The sequence below is a fragment of the Drosophila busckii genome, chromosome 3R (assembly GCF_011750605.1).
Source record: "Drosophila busckii strain San Diego stock center, stock number 13000-0081.31 chromosome 3R, ASM1175060v1, whole genome shotgun sequence".
Taxonomy (NCBI): domain Eukaryota; kingdom Metazoa; phylum Arthropoda; class Insecta; order Diptera; family Drosophilidae; genus Drosophila; species Drosophila busckii.
Genome location: NC_046607.1, coordinates 10,951,672 through 10,974,330, shown reverse-complemented (window position 1 = coordinate 10,974,330; position 22,659 = coordinate 10,951,672). Strand labels below are relative to the sequence as shown.

At 42.6% G+C, this 22,659-nt stretch overlaps 3 protein-coding genes across 6 annotated transcripts in view; 1 reads left to right on the top strand and 2 right to left on the bottom strand.

Moving 5' to 3' along the window:
* Window positions 1-742: 742 nt before the first annotated feature.
* LOC108604262 (RAC serine/threonine-protein kinase) lies at window positions 743-6,551 on the bottom strand. The gene is made up of 7 exons (XM_017993657.1): window positions 6,247-6,551; window positions 2,665-3,393; window positions 2,396-2,593; window positions 1,629-2,018; window positions 1,335-1,568; window positions 1,126-1,272; window positions 743-1,054 (listed from the first exon to the last, which is right to left on the bottom strand). Exons 2-7 carry the CDS (start codon window positions 3,190-3,192, stop codon window positions 971-973), a joined length of 1,581 nt encoding a protein of 526 aa, XP_017849146.1. The 5' UTR covers window positions 3,193-3,393; window positions 6,247-6,551; the 3' UTR covers window positions 743-970.
* A 1,493-nt stretch (window positions 6,552-8,044) lies between these two features.
* Window positions 8,045-22,659, top strand: part of LOC108603144 (unconventional myosin-XVIIIa) — a 28,314-nt gene continuing 13,699 nt past the window's right edge. For 2 of the 4 annotated variants that reach the window (XM_017991684.1, XM_017991685.1), the window contains exons 1-7: window positions 12,171-12,896; window positions 15,130-15,534; window positions 15,644-15,830; window positions 16,427-16,593; window positions 16,665-17,575; window positions 17,640-18,243; window positions 18,312-18,506. In XM_017991684.1, the coding sequence (XP_017847173.1) occupies window positions 12,186-12,896; window positions 15,130-15,534; window positions 15,644-15,830; window positions 16,427-16,593; window positions 16,665-17,575; window positions 17,640-18,243; window positions 18,312-18,506 (3,180 nt within the window). In that variant the 5' untranslated portion in view covers window positions 12,171-12,185. Of the gene's footprint in view, window positions 8,217-8,313; window positions 8,788-8,846; window positions 9,660-9,718; window positions 9,863-12,170; window positions 12,897-15,129; window positions 15,535-15,643; window positions 15,831-16,426; window positions 16,594-16,664; window positions 17,576-17,639; window positions 18,244-18,311; window positions 18,507-22,659 lie in introns of those variants that run through there. The other 2 variants (XM_017991683.2, XM_017991682.2) reach the window with 2 other exon arrangements.
* Window positions 19,315-20,851, bottom strand: LOC108601222 (lipase member H). Its single transcript, XM_033294216.1, has 3 exons — window positions 20,806-20,851; window positions 20,397-20,646; window positions 19,315-20,326 (listed from the first exon to the last, which is right to left on the bottom strand). The coding sequence occupies exons 1-3, from the start codon at window positions 20,849-20,851 to the stop codon at window positions 19,504-19,506; spliced, it is 1,119 nt and encodes a 372-aa protein (XP_033150107.1). The 3' UTR covers window positions 19,315-19,503.

The window sequence follows — 22,659 nt, the reverse complement described above, 5'->3', positions numbered from 1 at the left end:
TTTTGTTTATGCACTATGCAAAGCTGAACATAATATGTATAAATTACATTATTTTCGTTTTATTATCAATATTATTATTCTTTTGTTGAATTCAAAAATGGAAATTTGCATATGCATAAAATGGATTTTTGCTTCAAATATGTACAATTCTTGTGTAAAAAAAGAACGTATATGACCATACACAGTATAAATATTTTTGAAAAAGTTTGCCTAGTTGTTGCCATGCATTTAAAGTTTAGTATGTATGTAGTTTGTTTTCATTTACCCTTGCCTACTGCTCATTTACTTTTGCAACTGTGATACAGCTTTAGCATTAGTCATAACTCGATACAATTTATTGTTTTATGCTTCTTTGGAGTATAAATAATGTGTATGTTATATGTGTAGGTGTATGTATTTCGATTTGTTGCTGCTCAGTTACAAAGACTTCATGCATATAGACTAAAAGGACATTATGCTGTATGGGTGTGTGCTGTGTGTTTGTGTTTGTATGTGGCTGGCTTACTCATTCGCTTTATAAATTTTTTGCTTGCTTGTAAAATTAACTAATCACTTTAAACGTTATGCTTAAAATGTTATATTTAGATGTATATATAATTATATATGTATGCTTGTATAATCATATGTAATAAACTATTTTTTTACTTTTGTTTAATATATATATATATCGATTTCAGTGTTCTTAAATCTTTTTTATATATTTTTTCAACTGCACTTTGTTGTTGGTGTTTTTTTTTTTTTTGTGGCTGTTGCTTTGTTTGTTGTTCTAGTTATGAAAAATAAGTTACTATCAATCATCTTCGTTATAATTGGTGTATAATTTTATCGATAGAAATTGATTTTTTTGTTTTTTTTTTTTGTGGTTTTGCTCGCAATTTTTTGTCCATCTCAATATAGCTATATATTATAGTTATAGGTATAAGTGATGAAGCAGAACATGATGTGTAGTTTTGCGTACATGTAGCTTGTTCTATTGCATCGATGCAAGACTTGTGGAAGTACTAATGTGCGACGAGGTGCCTAAAGTGTTGGCCAAATCTCCCTGATAGCTGAACTGTAAAATAAAATTATTCACATAAGTATTGCAAGTCATACTGTACGAGAGTTAAAGCTTAAGCAACATACATGCGGGAAAAGCGGTTCTTCGACAATGGAGCCTAAAGGTCCTGTAGGATCTGGCGGTGTCAGTTCAACGCTTTCGCCAGTAAACTCTTCATCAAAATAGCGTGTGTCTGTATCCGATGTAACCTGAGGCTTGAAAGGCGGTGTAATCTACAAAAAATAAATAAATATTTATGAGTTAAAAATTATAATGATAATTGCCGATTCAATACCTTTTTCAGCACAAGCTCTGTCCAATTAATGCTTGCAAAGAATGGATGTCGCTGTATCTCCTTGACATCATCCTGACCGCCACCCAAGCGTTTACTCGGATCCTTAGCCAATAGGCCAGTCAACAGACCTTTCGCTTCATCGGTGATATTGCGTGGGAATTTAACATCCTCAGCCATTATAAGCGCAAACAGCACATCATGATCACGATTATAGAATGGTAAGCGACCACAAATCTGTTAATAATAAACCATGTCATTATTTTTGAGTTATATATTTAAATTGTGTATACTCACCATTTCATACATAACCACACCCGTGCCCCACCAATCTACCGCACGCCCATAATCGTTATCCTCTAATACTTCGGGCGCTAAATATTCCGGTGTGCCGCAAAACGTTTTTGTTGTGCTGCCATAGGTTATGTCCTCCTTGCATAGACCAAAATCGGCAACCTTTATGTGACCATCTTTGTCCAGCAATAGATTCTCCAGCTTTAAGTCACGATAAATAATGCCTTGCGAATGCAAGTAGCCCAATGCCGATATTATTTCGGCACCATAAAAGCGTGTGCGCTCCTCCGTAAAGATACGATCATGGCTCAAATGCCAAAACAGCTCACCACCATTCACGTATTGCATGACAAAACAAAGGCGATCGTTGGTTTGAAATGAATATTTGAGTGACTGGAAAGAGAAATAGGCGTGAATAAAAGCAGAAATTTCCAAATTAAAACTTACGCGATAAATACAAATTTGATATATATATATACTACAGTCTCTAGCAATTAAAAGTGTTATAAATAAATCAATTTTTAGACAATTGTTTAAAGTCTGTAAATGAGTAGACCATCCGAACTTTGTTTGGTGACAAACGGACGATAATGTGCGTAACTTCACAGGAAATTGTGAATGTATTTGGTTAGGTACAAACAATGCGGGCGACATTGCTTATCTGGCAATAAACCAACCATATTATTAATAAACACTTTTAGCATGCGTCATCATTTTTCTAAGAATAATAGAGTTCCACTAATAAATGTAGAGTCTTATCTGCAACTCACAATAAGGAACGGATGATTTGTTGACTTGAGTACGCGGCTTTCGGTAAGCGTATGCGCCACTTCATCCTTTTGTATGATGACCTCCTTTTTGAGAATTTTAATTGCATACAATTTAGCTGTGGCCTTCTCGCGACACAGGATCACCTTGCCGAAGGTGCCCTTGCCGAGCATCTTGAGGAACTCAAAGTTCTCCAGTGTCTGCAAGGCAAAAAGATACACAATTAAATAAACTATATATTTGGATATATTGCTTCTTGCAGGCTACGTACGACTTTCTTGACACCGCTGCTGTTACGCGTTGTGCCCTGCAGGGAGAACTGCTCGGATAGCTCCTCCTCGGCAATGCTCGCCATATCGACATCTCCCATGTCGCTTTGTGACGATGGGGACGTATATGTATCACCCTTTTCACTTAACCGACTGGCCACATTGCGTATCGCCTCGGTCCACTGTTCACGCTCAAGCTCCGAGTCGACGGCAAATGTGCGTTCAATCACAGTCGTCCACTGCAGACCACGTATGATGAATGTATAGGGTTTCGGGCGATCCACTGTCATTATCTGGCAGCCACGCACTGTGAAATTGTTGAGAATCTGCTCGCCCTGTGTATTCTGTGGAGGCTGGGTACGATAGCCAATTAATGTGCCATCGGCGCGTAGCACAAAGTAACGTTGTCGCCAAGTCTTGATGTGCTCGCCTCGCTTCATTACCCAGCCCTCCTTAACGATATTGGCTCGTGAATTCGGCTGTTGCTCCATTTGTGTGATCGGCGATGTTCTTGCCGTTGACAAAGACATTGCAATTGTTTTCTTTCTTCTGATATTTTATTGTTAGCCTTGGCTGCTGTGGCAGTCACTGCTGCTGTTGCTTAAACTCAATTGATCCAAGCGTATACTTAACACAATTTCATGCCGCGCATATGTTGCAAACAGTTCGTCTATGCCATTAAGCTCGAATATGCGTGACATCCGTCTAGGGCTCTAAAATGAGAGCATTTGCTGCAAGCCGCAAAGATAAACATAAACAAATTAATATTTTTTAGCATTTGAAATTGTCAAGTTTACAAGCTGAGTACATTTTTAGAGAAGGGAGCGTGTCTGGGGAATCCCCTTTACTTTATGCATAATATATGTATATTGTTATTGTCATTTGGCGTGTTTATGGCAAATTGCACAGCCTTTTGTTGGGTTTTGCTCGGTTCGGCGCTTGCGTCAGCAACTGCAACAGCTGCGAGCCGCTGGCAAATAGGATTGATCGTTTGCAAAAAATAAAATATAATTTAAAAAAAAAAAAAAGAGCGAAAACTGAGCATTTACGGCATTTCCGTTCACGGGCCTCCTCCCCGCCTCCCTGCTTGTCACACACTTAGTCATTGCAAGCGCCCTACATGTGGAGGCGCCGGCATTGGAGTCGTGGCCTGTAGCTGTCGCAATTGTTGCTGCTGCTGGTGCTCTTGTTGTTGCTGTTGTTGTTGTTTTGGCTTCAAACAACAAATTCCCCGCCATGTTACGCAGCGCTGCCTGCCGAAGTGAGCTAGCAAGCGGGGTCAAGCGGGTGAGAGCGGAACGGAGCGGAGCGATACGAGCAAATTTTTCGCGATTGCATTTAGCGCGAAATTAAATCAAAACAAGTCAACGACGAAGCGCTTGATGTTCATGAACTTACACATATGAATATACATATATGTATGTGTGAGTGCGCATGCATGTTTCGATTGCTGTCTCTGTGTGGCCCGCTGGTTGAGATCGAACAAGCGATAAAGGTGCGAGGGGCACGTGTATGCGTCTCTGTCTCTGCCTTTGTGTGCGTGTGTGTCTGTATGTGTATGTGCGTGTGTGTGAGTGCGGCAATGATCGCGGCAAAAACAAAAAATAAAAACATATTCATTTGCAATTTTGTGAAAATGTCAACGACGTGCCGTGGCGACCGCTGCCGGCTGTACAAATTTTGCTATCTAAAACTGTAAACAAAATGTACATAAAATAAAATCGACACAATGCACACACACAGCATACATTTGTACATATGTATGTATGTACTCTGACCACCTTGCTCTAGTAGCCTCTATAGCAAAGTAAGTTGAAGTCAGCTACTCCAGCCCCCGACTCGTTACTAAGCATACGTCCTCCGACAGACCAGAATAACTATGGCATTGTGCTTACAAGGGAAACCAGAGAGCTCATTAAAACTAAAAGGAGCCTCCGTAGACGTGCAATTCGATCTCAGGATCGCATTCTGTGGAATAGAGCAGCGAAACAAGTGCGTGAATTTCTAGAGGAACTTCAAACTGAATTTTTCGAACAAAAGTTGACTAACATGGATTACACCGCTGACGCATATTATTAGCTATGGAAGTGCCCAGGCGGAGAGTTGGCAAGAAATGAGGAGCATCGATTCACACCTCACGAGTTTGCTAGAACCCGGGAAGTAAGCGAGACTCGGAACACCCTGCTGACACCACTGCAGATGTCTCTGTCTATCCGCCCTATCAGAATTGAGGAAATTACTGACATTACCAAAGCACTGCCCAACAATAAAGCTCCAGATAAAGGTGCAGACAGTATCTGCCATACTATTTTGAAGGCTCAACCAACTAGAGCGTTCCTATATTTAACGCTATAATCAGAGTGGGGGCTTATCCCAAGCAGTGGAAGATGGCATCAATCCTGATGATCCATAAGCCAGATAAGACGGAGACAGATCCAGAATCATATCGCTCCATAAGTTTCCTCCCTGCTCTATCCAAGGTGTGGGAGAGGCTCATTGTCCACCGACTCCGAGAAGTCATAAGCCAGCAACACATACTTGCGGACCATCAGTTGGGCTTTTGACAGGGACACGACACAGTGGAACACTCTAAACAGGGACTTGAAAGTGTTTACGATTAAAGAACAGATCGGTCGTCACACCAGCCAGAGACAGATTGCAGAGACACAAGAGCTTAAACGGAAAGGTTTTGCCAAGACCTTGGGACGTCATTAAAATAGTCTCCTCACCTTCTACTCCCCATAAGGCTATATGTTGTTTGGCTCTAATATCATATTCATTCATGTGTTTTGGTAAGTTACATTTGTTCTACGGTTTCTACACTTACTAATTATAATTATAAAAACTAAAAAAAAAACAGACATATGTTTGTACATCAGCGAGTGCTTATGTTTGTTTGTCTGCATTGCCAAAGTGCGAGGCCAACGCCGCCGCTGCCACCGACAGAGAGGGTGTGTGGGCGGGGTTGAGGTAGCGGCGATTCGAGGCAGTCAGAATAGACAGACAGACAAACATACACATACACAGCAACATGTGTAGGTGTCGCAAGTGAGTGATCAACAGCAGAGGCGGCGGCGGCAGCAACTATGAGTAATAAGGCTGAAAACCGGTTCGGAACGGATTCACTACTCAAACCATAAACAAGCCAACGAGAGTGCACTTTGCGGCATGTTTGTAAATATGTTGTGTATGTATGCATGTAATATCGCAAAAGAAATTTTTTTAAATTCACAGAGCTCTGCGCACAAGCCCCAAAACACTAATTTGAACCGGCGAACCGAACCGCAGGCAAAAAGTTTTTTAAGCTTGCAGCCTTGTCAGCAACATGTCTAGACACTAATACAGTTATCAAATGTACATACGCTCACACACACATCCACATATTTATATACATGCATACATATATAAAATACGCAGACCAGACACAGACATACACACACACGCACGCAAACAAACACACACGCGCGCAAATAGATTACCATCGGGAGCAGACAACGGCTGTTTATTGGAAATTGCCAAATAGCAAATAACACAAAAACACTTGCAATTGCAGTTAAATCTTACAGTTTAAGCAATGAACCCACCTATTTAGGCAAAAGAATCCACTTTTGCTTTTGATTTTCTGCTCTTTTCGCCAAATGTAAAAGGCCAGACTCTGCTCAATGGCGATTTTGTTTCTGTTGTGTGTAACAAAAAGTGAGCGTGTGTGTGTGTGTGTTGAGAATTTAGGTGTGCTATTTGCCACACATAATATTTAAAACGAGAAATATATGCCACGCACGGTTGTTCATCAATTTAATACTTTGTTTTTGTTCTTGTGCGCGGAATTTATGTATTATGAATCGAATAATGCACTTATTTTTCCATGTACCGTTTGCCTTTTACGCTTCACTTTTTTTGACTATCGAAAACTATCGATGTTTTGATTAGTGATGTAAGAAAAACCTTCTATGCAATAACAACCGATGTTTTTACGATAGTTTCCTAGTTTTGGTTAATATCGATGTTGAGCCATGCATCGATGTTTACAAAACATCGGTTTAACTGTAAAAAGCCAAAACAAAGACTACAAGCTATAATTTCTTAATATTATAATGTGAAATTACAATCGGTTTGGTCCCTGATTGGATTATTTAGTTTATTTTGATTTACAAAATCAATACTCTACCCATTTGTAAACAGACGAAGCCAAAACGTAAACAAGCCACAGCTGATTAACAGTTTGACAGTCACGCTCTCAAACTCTGCGTTATGGCCCGCAGACTCAAATCTTCCTCCCCTTTGTGCACAATATATGAATTCATCGACCGTCGATGTTTTTTGACGATATTATACAATAATTTACTGCTAGAAATAGCGCACTATTAATGAGTTTAACATATTTTTCAATAGTTACTTTGGGCGTTATAAATTGTTGGACCTCAAAAACTTTAATCAAGCAAAATCTTGCAAGAAGTTATTGCGAAATAGAAAGTTCGTTTGAGCACAACAGATGTGTAAGCGAGAAATCCGATGTTCGTGCTCGTCTAATATTTCCCGATATTTTTGTTCATATCGATGTTGAGCGATTCATCGACAAAAAACCAAAACATTGATTGCCGCATATTTAATTTTTGTTGTTAATAAATTCATATAACTGATATAAAACAATATTATAAAATAAAAAATTATTTTAATAAATTGGGAAGATCTTAAAAACATTGGACTTACAACGTTGTTTTGTTTCTTACATCACTAGTTTTTATATGTTTTAATTTATGGTGACACTTTTTCTTAACAGTGCTCTGCTTTAACTTACTGACTAACTTAGTGGATTGAAACTTGGGTTTAATAATGTTAAATGAGCTCATTTGGAAATGTTAAGTTTACATTGTTTTTTTTTTCATTTCGCGAGTGGTAACTTTCTTTTTTGCGTCTTTGCTGGGACATGGAAATAATTTAATAAAAAATTAAATAAAATAATGAATTTAAGGCTAAGGCAAGTGCATTTTTAAATTATAAACATTGGGTGAGAGAGTAAGTGAAAAATACAACAGCAAATGCAACGTACTCCTGCCCTTAAAACAATCAATACAGATGCAAATGCAGAAACGGCACAAGCAACAAAAAGAAAAACAACAGCAATAAGACAATTGTTTTGTGCTTATAAGCAACAAAGAGCTCTCATATGTGTGTGTGTGTGTCTGTGAAGAAACAAAACAAAAGTTGAATATGGAAAAAGAAAGCGCATAATTGAATAAGTAACTAGAAATGGGGGCGGCGGCCAACAGAGCTCAATGACAAAATTTACCTTTGGCTCGCCTCGCAAATGCAAAAAGCAAGATAAGCGAAAAATAAGAAATATGCATGCCTAACGTATTGTTTACGTGATTTTGCAATTTACAGTTAACTCTGGTTCTTGTTCTTGTGCGCTCTCAGTGGTGTGGCCCACAGAAACAGATAGAGAGAGAGAGAGAGAAAGAGAGCGGTCTGTCTATACGTGAATCAAAGAAAACGTAAACGTGCACTAACCGCATAAAAAAGACACCTACAAAAAAAAAATAAAAGAGCAGGGGTAAATCAAATTACCAGGCACGCCCTTGAACTTGCAAGTTGTGCAAAATTCCTTTCATCAAAAATTTTAAATATGTAATAACACCAACTACTTACAGTTAACTACAACAGGACCGAGATACAGACACAAGGACGCAGCCACAGTGAAGATGTTTAACTTTATGAAAAAGAGCGCTGGGGATGAGGAGAAGGAGCGTCGCAAGCGTGAAAAGAAACTGCGCAAAGAGGCTAAAAGCGCTGGCGTCACAGGCAGCATGAGCACCGACGAACTGCATCGTCTGGAAGAAGTGCGTCGTTCACTTAAAATACGTGGTCGTCGCAAGGAGAAAGAGAAGCTGCCCAGCGGCATAACGGCAGACTACAGTGCGGACTTTTTTGCTGCTTTAAATGCGGACGCAAACGCCACCAATGGGAATGGCAACAGCGGGCCGGAGCAGGATCGTGGAAGCGAGGAAATTGTTGCATCTGTGATGACACACATTGAGAGTCGCAGCTCCACCAATGGCTCTAGCGTGGGCTATAGTCTTAACTATGGGGAGGTAACACATTCGCTGCTTGCGGGCGGACTTAAGGTGAGCACCATTCTTATTGTTCCCAAAATTTCCATGCTAAATTCCAAATCACTTTGCAGAATCGCTTCTTGCCGCCGGTACCGCCAAAGCCGCCCAAGCGTGGCATTCTCAAGGGTTCGCGCAGCAACATGACGAATGTGCATGAGGAGTTCACTGGGAGTGTCGCTACAGCTAGCGCTGGTGCTGGAGGCACACCCGAAATGTTGATGCGCAACACCATGCAGAATGAACAGATGTTTGGCGGCGGCGGTGGTGGCAGTGTTGGCTCCAATTCCAGCCAACATGGCACCTCATTCACATCCGTGGAGAGTCTGCGGAGCGACGGGGATAATGCGCCACATCAGCGCGCAATGACGCTACCGGCAAATGCACGTTACGGAGCCCCGCAGACTCCCACACAGGCGTCTCATTTGCATGTGTTGACCTCACCATCCCCAAGTGCGGACAGTCTTACAGATACCACAAACTCCTCGTTTGCCACGCCGCCCTTCTCGCTTAGTCCCGTGGGAGAGTCACAAGGCATTGATCGCTGGGCACGTGTGCACGCTTTTGAGGATGTGCAATTGCCGCTGCCACCGGTACAGCTGGTGCAACTACCACCTCCCAGGCAGCTGGTTATACGGCGCCAGAAAGCGCCACGCCAGGACTTTGGCTTTAGTCTGCGCAAGGCCATTTGCTTAGATCGCACCGAGTCGTTGACTGCCCCCATTTTCCGGCCAGTTATTTTCGCTGAGCCAGGTGCGGGCGGCGGTGCAACAGGCCTGCTGCCCGGTGATCGCCTCATCAAAGTGAATGATACGCCAGTGGGCGACTTATCCCGGGAGCTCATTATCGAGTTGATTCGCAACAGTGGCGATGCTGTCACCGTCGAGGTACGTAGCTTGCCACATTAAAGCCACAGTCTGTTCATCGTCGTTTGCCCCATACGCAGGTACAACCCGTCGCTGAGCTGGTGGAGCTCAGCAAACGTTGCATGGCTCCCATCACGGCCACCAACGAGGAGATCGATCATTCCATTAACAACGGCAACTGCAATACGCTACGTCGCAGCGCCAGCAAACGCTTCAAACGTCAGGTAAGCCCCTCCAAGTTAGCGCCTCAATCCATTAGCAGTTACAGCCTCTGGTGATTGATGAAATTGTGGGTTTTGTAATCACATGCATGGAATCATAATTGTGCGCAACTGTTCATTAATCACATATGCTCTGATATTATGCTGTGACTAATTGAGCAGCTCGTTGTAACTGGTTTCTAACTAGGGTTTGGAGTTATCTTCACCTTGCATATATGTATATCCTGGCATTTCAATGAAACAAATATTTATGTTTGCCAGGGCTCATATCGAACTGAAGTCAAACAGAAAATTCAATTTTCTTATTGCTGACTTGAGGTTCCAGTTAAAAACGTGCTTGAAATATTTCAGCAATGTGTGCTTACATTCAATATGTGCACAGACTTAGCTACAGTAAGCACTCTACACAAGAACTTAAATAATCCTCTTAATTTACTAGCCAGAACTGTACAATGTCGATTATTCGTATAGCCTTGTCTCGCTTATATGGTTCTTCCAATATATATTGCTATTGTGCGAATTATTAAGAATGTACTGTATTTTGATTTTAAATTCAATATTTTGAAATTAAATATTGGATTAAATATTCATTGTTCAAATCGGATTCAAATCGGGTATACCCATGTTCATGTTTATAAATTATTGTAATTTAAAATTGGATGGTAATAACAACTTTAGGATCTACAAAAAAAATTGTTGTTTATTCATAAAAAATTCCATGATGCTTTTGATCCTAATATGTTTAGGGTAATTACCGCGTATTTACTGTAAATATTGCGAAATAGTGCGCACCTGAGCGATCTGTGAGAATTGTCTGGCCAAACCCAACCCTTTGCTTCGTCGTATGCTTTGTTGTTCTTATTAATGTACATGTCGCTATTGCTGTTGTTGTTGTTATTCTTGAGGCGTCGACATATTTAAGCGCCTTACTCACTTCATTCAATAGACGAAAATAAAATCGATTTGGCAACACTGTGAACAAACTCGAAATGCATTTTTGTAAACATTAACTCGAACAACTCGCTTCTTACCCCGCCAGCACTTCCCACCCACCCACTTTCGCTCACTTACAAGCTGCCTAGCGGCTAAGCGAATACATACACGCATACTAACGTAAGCAGACGCTGACGCTAACAGCGACGTCAACTGCAGCTGTGTGCATTTATTTTCGACTCCCACTTCGTGCGGCGACGCTCGCTGCCTACACAAATAGCTGCAGCAGTCGCTGCTGCCTCAGCTGATGTAGACTTCGCAGCTTGAGTGCTGTTTCTCTCTCTGGGTATGTGTGTGTGTGTGTTTTTATACACTTTGACATTTTGTATAAGAAATGGATGAGGGTAGTTTAAGGTCAAGCTAATGTATGTAACAGAGAGCAGAAAGCATAGCCGATGCAATAAAGTATAAATTTTTAACCTAGTCCGTCTACCCGTCCGAGCAATAAAATTTAAGAAACTATTAGTGCTAGAGTATCCAAATTTGCTCCCCCCGCCCCCACAAACGGCATCGGATATATTCAAACTAAAAATTTACGTATAGTGATCAGCCCGCAAGGGTCGGAAATGTGCTGCATGTGCATTCGACTGCGTTTGCCCCATAGTCAAAGTGTATTTAAATGTTGGCAGCGTCCAACTTTACTGCGCGCATGTTTTTTTTTTTGTTTTTGTCATGGTTTTGTTGCTACTCGCTTCATCGTCGTTGTCGTTGGAGCAGTGCTGTCAGTACGCTGCAAACTTTGCTTAAGTTCGGTACGGAAATTGAATCGCGAGACACCCACAGTGTCTAGTGCGGGGATTACAGCAGCAGCAACACCACAACAACAACTTCAGCAGTTCTTGTCATTCAAGTTGGCTTTTGTAGTTAATTCATAAAGAGACATTCGAGTTCGTGACTACGGACTCTTGCATTTCGATCAATCAATCAATGATCAGTGATCGCACGATGATTGGCCATTTTATTATTATTTGTAGCCAATTTTTGTTTCTTATTTCAATTGCCTAAAGTCAAAGCGCTAAGTGCTTAAACTGAGTTGACTTAACACACACACACACACACACACAAATATATATATATATAACGACAATTGCTGTGTGGTGGCGAGTAGCGTTACCAAGGTTTTGAGCGCGCTCCAGTTTCGCACCTACTTCCCGTTTCATATTTGTGCTGCACGCCTCTGGTCTCTGCCAAGAGATCGCACTGGTCATGCTCCAAGCGCCGCTGGCTTGCTGGCTGGCCATGACAATTGTTTGCAATTGACTTAGCTCTAACTACGCAGGTGATCACATAATACGCGCTAACCAAACAGTCAACAACAATAATAACAATAATCATGTTTCTCAAGCCCAAGAGCTTTGAGCAAACACTACGCGGCGGCATTGTGCCCGCAGTGCCCGCTGCACCCGGCTCCGGTCTCAATCCGTCCTTTCATCGCGGCTGCACGGGCAAGGCGCATGCCTGCGGCACTAACAAATCGCAAAAACCCGTCGTGGTAAATAACAAATCGAAGAGCACGCCCAAAACTCAACGCAAGAACAGCATGAGCTCGGAAACAATCAGCGAGAGTGGCTCCGAGAACTCCAGCAGTTGGCCGTCCTCGGGCACAGGCACAGGCCCAGCAACATCAACAGTTGGCGCAGCCGCTTTAGCGCCTTCGCCACCGCCCAAGCCACCACGTTTGGCGGCCACAAGACAAGTCAAGGAGACAACTCCCACACCCAGCAATTGTACAAACTCTAGCTTTGAGCGCGCTTCCATACGCTCGCGTAGTTTCCGTCAGAACGGCAAGTCGAGCACAGCAACAACAGCAACAACAACAACAGTACGTCCGCCTTGGAACAGTTCGGCTGTGGCAGCCTCTAAATACGTTGCGGCCCAGCTAAGTTCCGCCGTCTCTTCACCGCAGTCCCCCGTAGCCAGCATACGGAGTTCATATCGGCGACGTCGCGATGCCCAAAATGCTGCTGGCCAACAGTGGCCAACCATCTGGGCCAATGCGCTGGCGTGCAACTATAAAAATTACGATGCATGCGTCAAGCAAAAGGTGCGCATTACAATTACACTAAGCTATAAGTATTCGAAGTTAAAGTTTAGACCGAGCATAGGCTATCAAAATATTTCATAAATCTGTGAAAATATTTTATCAAGAGATTAAGATTTAAACGAAGTAAATTTGAAATGCTGAGCAAAAGCTAAGAAATGTTTAAATTAATTCAACTTTTTCATTCTTACTTGATTTCATAATTCGACTAGTAGCTATCTCATTAATACACAACTTTGTTGTCCAGTGTTAGGTATTTTCAAGCCCTTTTTATGCGCCGACCGATCGATGAATGAACGGAATGGAATGGATCGATAGATCGTCGAACCGTGACACAATAGACGGTTTAGTTGTTAGCTAGCTATTTTATTATTATAATGCGCAGACTGTTGGACAATTCAGACTACAAGTTGAGGTCTGCGATAGAGAACCGGGAACAGTGAAAGACTCTGCATATGTTGCGTGGGCTTGGGGCTCATAATTTATGATATGGTCGTCTTGTTGCTGCATTTATGGTTTTATAGCTCACTACGCCAACGATGGACGTGGACGCTGTTTGTTTTTTGTTATTTTATTTTGTTGTATTTTGTGACGAACGGAAGTATTCATTTACTACGTGGCCTGTATTGTTTTTGTGTGGCTGCTGGCTTCTTAGCGACAACTTAAGTTGCATGTCATGCCACATAAAAACGATAGTTTTTAGATATGAAATCTGAACTGCGCGTAAAATGTAGTATGTGTGCTTAATTGGCGGCCTGCCCTCAGTGCTGACTTTGTTCTTTTGGTCTCAATGGGCTGGCCATGTTAATTAGTCGCTGCTGTCTGCGCATAGTTTAACTAATTTGTGTATTTCCACAGCTTAAGCAGTGGCAAGTTCAATGAACCAGTCATTGATTGACAGTGGACAGGCGGCTCCGGACTTGGGTCGGGGTCCTATGCGTCGGGTCGGTCTCTTTTGCTTGCTGCCTTTTTTGGTTTGTTTATCGAGTCATAGATGGATTTGTATACAAATTTATTTGAAATTCTGATGCATCACAAGACTATTTGCTATTTGAAAATGTGTTGACTGATATTTGAAGTGAACGCAGTGTTTAGTGTTAAATTAGTCTAGTCTATTGACTAATTAATAGCACGCTATTACCTTCAGGTTGCCTCAAGTTTAATTACTGCTGGCAAATAGAATTATTTGTGCTTAATTACAAATTGAAGCTAATTGAACTAAACACTTTGAACATAAATGAAACTCGACATTTGTGCTTCCTGTTTCAAAATTTGTGTAGACTACGAATTGCCGCTCTATAAACAGTGCAACAAACGAAAACGACGCTAATTACGGGCTATTGAACCTTGCACAATATTTTCATAATTACGCTGCTACAAGTTAATGCAAAGTTGCCTTCTGGGGTGGAGTGGGTTGGGCGGGGCTGGGGCTGGGGTGGGTTGAAGTGTGTGGGGCATAGGCAGATGCATAGATAGCACAAAATGTGAAATGCGTCGGCAGAAAACGAGTAAATGCCATTTATAGCTTCAAATGTGTACTGTGTACGGCGAACGTGTTGGCAGCGCCAAATGATGGCGGCCAAGACGCCGACAATGTTGGCAAGTTGCATAATGCAGTCAGTGTGCGAGTGAGAGAGAGAGGAAGAAGCATCTACAAGCCGCATGTCTAGCCCACTAGCATTTGCATGGGCATGGGAATGGGAATGGGAATGGATCTTTCTATGGGCTGGTAAACACGTCTGGGCAACTAATTAGGATTTAGAAACATCGTCAAATTTAGAAATGCACCAAAAATAAAAATAAAAGACGATGCACAGTGGGCTGTATTGCTTAAGTAACTAACAAAATGTAAAGATACGCCAAAAATTTGAATAGCAAATTTGCTTGGAATATACTGAGTTGAATTGATGTTTTTTCAATAAAAAAAATAGTGTTTTGTATTTTTGAAGCATTTTCAATCTCGAAAATGATTATTTTAGTCAGCTATTTTGCCAATACATGCCCACTGTATGATGCTATGTTGAACTGAACTGAAACTAAAACTAAAACTGAAGTACCAACGATAATAAATGGAATAAATGCGTGAACAACTTTGTGTATACATGCGTGATGGGTGTACGTCGTGGATCCAAAAATAAATGCATACAAATTCACTTGAAGTTGCTAGCAAAACAATATGTTGACCCCAATTTCGTTTTATCATCTATTTTTTTTGGTTTGTTTGTGTATTTCGCAGAGCCGGCATGAGAATGGCACTGGTGGGGTGGCCAAAAGTCCCAGCGATCTGGATTTAACTGATGCCACGCAACCGGAACGTGTGTGGCTGGTGCATCGTGGTGGCTTTACGGCCGCACTGCGTCTGCCCGCCAGTGCCACGCCCACTAGCAGTGAGGAGCATAAGCTATGCGTGCGCCTGCTGCACAATGGCGAGCAGCTGACCGTCGATGAGGATGATATCGAGAAGCAGAATAGTCCCGCATTGGATCTGGCCGAGGACATTTGCGAGCTGAAATATTTGAACGAGGCGTCTGTGCTGCACTGCCTGCGACAACGCTATGCCAGCAATCTCATACACACCAAGGCGGGACCCACGCTGCTCGTGGTCAATCCCATGGCACCGTTGTCGCTCTACTCGGAGAAGGTAAGACTGACTCTGCGGTGCGGTGCGGTGCAGTGCGCTGTTCTAGTTTAATTTGTTTCGGTTTCGTTTTCGGTTTTATTTATCGCTTGTCTATTTCCATGCTTTGTAGGTTGTATCCATGTTCCGCGGCTGCAAGACGGAGGATATGCCGCCCCATGTCTATTCGCTGGCCCAGACCGCCTACAGGAGTTTGGTTGAAACGCGTCGCGACCAGAGTCTCATATTCATGGGTCGATCTGGTTCTGGCAAAACCACTAGCTTCAAGCATGCGCTCAACTACTTGGCGTTGGCTGCTGGTATGTCTAGACTTGTCGTTCTCGTTGTTGTTGTTGATACTTCTGTACATACGTATGCTGCCGCCGTGGGCTGTGCCCGTTTGTGCCACACCAAAAAAAAAAAAACGCAAATAGGCGTTCGATTAGCATATTGCAGTTAAAAATCCAACTGCAATTTGTCAAGCCATTTGGCCATTGTTTGCTTCTAAAGTAACTTGAATGTGGGCTTTGGCCAAATACGCCACAATCGATACGAAAATTGTTCTTGAGCTGCATTTATCTATAGCCAATCCCTATTTGTCAAAAGCTGTAAAATAACTTAACAACTGTGATTGGTTTATTGCATGCAAAAGCAGAATATGCAAATTTGCTCACAATGATTTATTTGAATTTAATATATTATATATGATGAATGGGTTTTAATTCAATTGAACTGTACAGAGTTCAAAGTGTTTAGTAGATCATGTATATGAATTTTCTTTTGTTTTCATATCATTTGATATTTTCTACATTTATTTGATGAAATTAATCGAAAAGTCCACTTATTTCCTGTCCAATCAAATATCTCAATTAAATTTTAATTGTTGTATTATTATTGCTTCTTAATCATCACATAGGTGCCTACAACAATTTCATAAATGCGGAAAAAGTGAATGCGCTGTGCACTATTCTGGAGGCCTTTGGCAACACGAGAACTTGCCTCAATTCCAATGCAACTCGCATGACGCAGCTGCTCAGCCTAGACTTTGATCAAACGGGGCAAATAGCCTCAGCCTCACTGCAGGTAAGTTATACAAAAAAATAACTTACATAGCTTGAACTACTTTGCTTATATGCTGAACTGAATTCTTGCAGGTGCTGCTGCCGGAGCGTCAACGCGCTGGACGACGCCTGGGGAATGAGCATAGCTTTCATATAATGACACGCCTACTGGCGGGCGCTGCTGGGCTGCTGCAAAAGGAGCTGCATTTGGAGAACATTTCGTCGGAGGATAGTCACCCGTTCATATCACTTTCGCAGAAGCTAGAGGATCGTCATCGAGCTGCGAACGACTTCATGCGCACTGTGCAGGCCTTTGAGTCGCTCAACATTGATGCAAAGGCAGTGCGCGGCATTTGGAGCATACTGGCGGCCATTTACCATCTGGGCATTGCGGGAATAACGCGCATGGGCACTGGCTCCACCGCGCGCACACAGTTCGCCAATCCAACAGCTGCACGCAAGGCTGCTGGACTGTTGGGTGTTAATTTGGAGGAATTGTCAGCCGCTGCATTTGGCCTGACGCAGCCAAGTGCCAGCGGCGCCAGCTTAAGCCCCTCAAAGTCACCCACCTCGGATGGCGGCCAGGAGTGGGCTTGGGAATGCCTGGAGGCGCTCGTCATTGGCCTTTACTCAGAGGCACTCGCCGCTGTGGTGGCGCTGATCAATCGACAAATCTGCACCTCAGCTCACACTATTGCTTCGATCATGCTGATTGATACGCCAGGCTTCCAGAATCCAGCTAGCTGTGGCCAGCAGCTGGGCGCCTCTTTGGCGGATCTGCGTCACAATTATCTGCAGGAGCGCCTGCAAATGCTCTTCCATCATACCACGCTGGTAGCGCCACGTGATCGCTATGCTCAGGAGCTGGTTGAAATTGAAATGGATCATGCCTCCGACTGTCATCCGGGTCCATTGATTTCGTTGATTGATAAAGCGCCACAGAATCATGTGGTGCGTTCGTCACAACGCGATCTTCGCGAGCATGATCGTCGTGGACTGTTGTGGTGCGTATGAAAAGCTTTAGAGAAGCTACAGACCACATTATATAAAACCTGATTTATTTGATAGGCTACTGGACGAGGAGGCCATCTATCCCAACTCGAATGACGACACATTCCTAGAGCGCTTGTTCTCACATTACGGCGATCGTGAGCATCATTCGCTGCTGCGCAAGTGCGCCGGCCAGCGTCAGTTTGTACTGCATCATCTGCAGGGAACGAATCCGGTGCTTTATGCCGTGGACGGTTGGGTGCGGCACAGCCGCGAGCATCCTGGCATACGCAACGCAGTGTCGCTGTTGCAGGACAGCAGCCGTGAGGAGATCAATCGGCTCTACATTGGCTCGCTGACGCGCGGCTCCGGTGCCATGGTGTTCTGCGGCTCCTTTGCGGGCCTGGAGGGCACACAGTCCTTGCGCCGCGTGTCCAGCATACGACGTTCCTTCACCACGGCGGGTGTTAAGCGCAATTCCATTATGCTGCAGGTTAAATTCACTGTCGATGGCATCATCGATACGCTGCGTCGCACTGGCACGCACTTTGTCCACTGCTATCTGCTGCAGCATAATGCCGGCAAGCACACCAAGTACACGGCCAATGGTTCACCCAATGTGGCTGCTGCTCACGCCACCAGCGAAGAGGAACTGGTCAATGTGCCGCTGCTAAGGAGTCAGGTGAATTAGTTGAATTTATATTTGGTTGGATTGTTGGTTAATATTCATATTGTTGCGTTTGCCTGCAGCTTCGAGGCTCACAAGTTGTGGAGGCAGCTCGCCTGCATCGTTTGGGCTTCCCCGAGTCTGTGCCATTGCTAGAGTTTGTGCGTCGCTTTGGACTGCTTGCCGGCGAGCTGGGCAACAACAAAGACGTCAGTGTGGAACAAATACTTGCCGTCAACGAACTAGATATTGCCAGCTATCGCATTGGACCTAGTCAGGTGAGCTGCTCATACTTAAATACAGTTTATTGCGTAATATAATTTATAAAAAATATAAGTATAAGGTCATTAGTATTAGTAATTAAGCTAGATAACCATTTAGTTATTGTAATACTTGAGACGTTAATGTGTCTCTAAGGAATTGTTATAGATTATCAGTGTGCTAAAGCGCACTTCTATTATATATTCTCATATCTAAAGCTTAATTTCAATAGTTATAATACACACTTATGTGTGAACAGACAACCTTAGCAATCTCTGTTTTTCCCTCTTCGTCGTAGCCAATTGATTTATAGTACATTCTATATATACAGCTGTGGCCCAAAGTATATCGACTTTTTATTTCTTCAAAATTTCTAAATAGTCAAAATTTAGTTAAAATACTTTTGGCCACCGCTGTAGTTTGAAAAGTGTTTACCGACTAGAAAATTGCTTACGATTGAAACTTAAATTATGTAAACATTGACTTAAGCCAAGTTGTAGACACTTTCAAAAAAAAAAAAAAAATGTACTGTAGTCTATTAGATAACGGAATGTAAATTGTGCATTATAAGCATCAATTGTGGCTATAAGTTATATATTGTTGATAAGATTATATCCCAATAATTGCAAGGTTTAAATTGCTTCATAATTTGAATGTATACGGCTTACAGAGTCAGCTAACGTCGGTTACATCCAACTCAGATGCCAGCTTTTCAATTTATATTTATTGACAAGTTGTTTAAATGACATTACCTTTAATTAGATTCAACAAGTGTTTCTACAGCATTCATTAAACACAATAAAAAAGCTTCTGCTTGATTGCATCAACATTAGTAATTTATGCATAATTTAAAGCGTATAAATAAATGTTATTATGTAGTAATCTTACAAGTCCTAAGTCTAAATCGATAGCTAACCTATTCTAATAGCCACGTTGCTTACAAGTGCATTTGGCTTCACTTTTGTGGCCACCTCCAAGCAGTTTCCAAAACAAACTTAAACTACGCTAAATAGATCACAGAAGCTTCGGTCGCGTCAGCAGTATGGTCGATGGCCTGGGCAGCTGCATGTGGACCAGACCATCGGCTGTGCCATAGGGCGGCTGTCGTCGTGTGCTTAGGTAATAGATGCCTCTCTTGGGCACCGCTGGCTCACCGCCCATGGAAGCGTTTGCGGCACATGTGCGTTGGCCAGCGCTGCAGCTGCACTTGGCCTTCAATGCGCTTCTCAGTGAATTGCAGCGCAAGGCGCCAAAGTTGTGTGGCCGACGCACTGACTCTGCAAAGTAGTAGACCGCCGCAAAGTGATCGCAGGCAAAGTCGAATTCAGTAGCTGTGGCATTCGGACAATGAGTCTGGCCACGCCCCCAGTTGGCAAAGGTGGCAGCGTGGCTGAGTCGATCGGCCTGCGGATTGCCCAGCAGCATCAGGTCTGTGTGTATAGACTCCACATAAAGCGCATCGGTTGGCGCCAAACGCTCCGTAGGTCCCAGATCTAGCTGATTCAGACCTGCCGGATCTAGAGCAAAGATAACGCCCAAGCGTGCGGGCTGCAGCAGCTTGCCAGTTAGTCCGGCTATGTGGCTGCCAGCGCTGTGACCCACCAGATAGATCTGCTCATAGCGCAGACCCGTATTGTCATGCAGAAAGCGTAGAAACTTGGCCAGACTCTGGGCTATCGAGGGCAGCTGCTTGGACACGCGATAATAGCTCAAGTCCATCGCCTGATGACTCCAGTCCATAACTATGACATTGAAGTTGCCCCGCGATAAGTACGCATCCTTCACAGCTGCATTATAGCAGTGCGTGCTCTTGCCCGTCCAGCCGTGTATAATGAGCCTAAAAAAACAAACAAAAGAGTGCCTACTGTAGTTGATGTATTCACTGTACTGCTAATGCCGAAACTTACCGCAGCGGCCACTTGCCATTGAAGTTTGAATTCTTGAGCATGTTGACATTTCCGGGCTGCAGCAATTGTCGCTGCTGCGGATTGAGCGGCGTATAAAGATCATATTGCAGTAGACTCGCTTGATTTGTGATTCTTCTGGGCGGCGGATTGAGCAGATTTCTCAGGTGGGTTTGGGCCAAGCCCTCGAGTACATTTACTATTGAAATTTCGCACTTGCCACGCTCGTAGGCAAATAGCTGAGCCGTCGCAGCTGAAACATGATAATTAAAACCAACTGTTGTTTATTTGCTCACACAAAATATGGCACAAGATATACCCTAAGCCAAGTAGGCTAAGCACACGTACGAAGTACATACATATGTATATTGGTATTTAATAAGGTCGATAAAAATCTCACTTGAGCACTTACATTGCAGCAGCAGCAGTGGCAATAAAAATATAAGAAAGCGCTGCATTTTATGCGAAAACACACACAAATTAAATTTAACGAAATTAAAGCACAATCACAACAACAAGAGCATCAATTAAAAGCCACTTAAATTTAGCACAGCTCACTAAAATGAAACAAAGCCAACAAAGTCAGCAACCAGTCAGCCAGCCAGCCACAACAGTCAAAAAAGAAACAATTTTTACTGTGCGCTGCGTCGACACCTCCGACGCGTTACAAGTTCTGAGCTAAAGTCTGGCAGAATTCTAAACAGTCGCTTGGTTAAATATACACTTAGTATAAAAACTGCCAAGATACGCAGCATGCCCGAACGCAGCAGCTATTGGGAGATGGGAAAAGGGCGCCGGCCAGCCAGCCAGCCAGCCAGCCAGCTAGCCAACCAACCGGCAAACGAGCTTCGGCATGTTTAAACTTGTTAAGATTGAGCTGTCTCAATCGACTAACTGACTTGCAACAGTAGCAGCAACAAAAGCGGCGGCAGCTAAGTGCAAGCAAATACTCAAGCGAATTCGATGGGACTCTCTGGGGATGAGTGGGTTTACTTAGCTGCCCAGCTCTGCACAACATGTCAAATAAATTAGTTATTAAATTATGCTCTCAAGTCGAATATACTTAGACACGCCTTGAGATTAAGTTGAAAATGTATTTGCAACGCGTTTGAGTCTCCAGAGCTGCTAATTTTAGACGCACATGAGTTAGAGAGGCTTTCACTTGGCGGGGTGAATGGAAATGAAAATGCTTAAATATGCAGCTATGCGTAAATTAATAATAAATTGACACAAGCATAGCTTATGCTAAATATAGCTTATCGGATTTTCTTTTTTGAAATCTTTTTATTTCTGTTGGCGTGTTGTGTGTGAAGTCTGTTCATTCGAAACTATTTCTTATGTAAGCGTTTGAGCTTCATTAAATTTAATTGTTTAATTATTATATTGTCATTTCGTAAATGATTATGGGCTGATAGTTAATTATAAACAAATAATTAGCAGCAAGTCAAGCTTTGCTTCGATCTAGATTAGAATTGAGCATATTCGAATCAAGGTAGTCCATTCATTTGGCTCCAATTCCAATTCCAATTCCAGCGAACAAAGCTGGCATAAATGTTTTTGCCAACAATTCGCAGCATGTTGTTGATCTTTTGGCCAAAATTTAAATGTATGCAAACACTTTCAAAGTGGGAGTGAGAGTTGTAGCATTTATGTTTGTTTGTTTGCCTTTCTGAACTGTGTTGGCTTGTAATCCGCTCATTAACATAAGTACTTATTGCTAGTGTTCGTGATCTCGGACTCTGGCTTAACTAACGTATAATTTTAATGTACATTTGTTTTGCCAGCCATTTAGCGACTGGCTGGCTGGTTTTTATTAACGCGACATTTGTACATCTTCCTCTTTTTGTTAACAATTTGTTTCTATTTTAATGCTCACAAAAATCCAAACACAATCCATTTGACGGATCGTTCAACTTGTGAACGTGACTGAGCTGGGACTTGTTACGAAGTTTATTGACAGGACTTGATGACGCTTTAAAGTGAATACTTTTCAAAATATATAAACTAGTTTACAACATCTTAAGGTAGTTCCCTAATCTACGAGGGTATCAAAGCTGAGTCAGCTCAGGGAATTTCGTCTTCGCTTCTACTCGCATTACAATAAGCTCAGCTCAGCTCCGCTTCGACAATTGTTGACCTACGTCAATGCACATCTCGTTAAATTATTTCAGACTTGCTGTTGATTTTATGCTTCAACGCTGTGGCGTGTAATTTTACATTAAAACTGTAGTCAACAATTAAAGATCAAAATCAATTCGTTTCATGC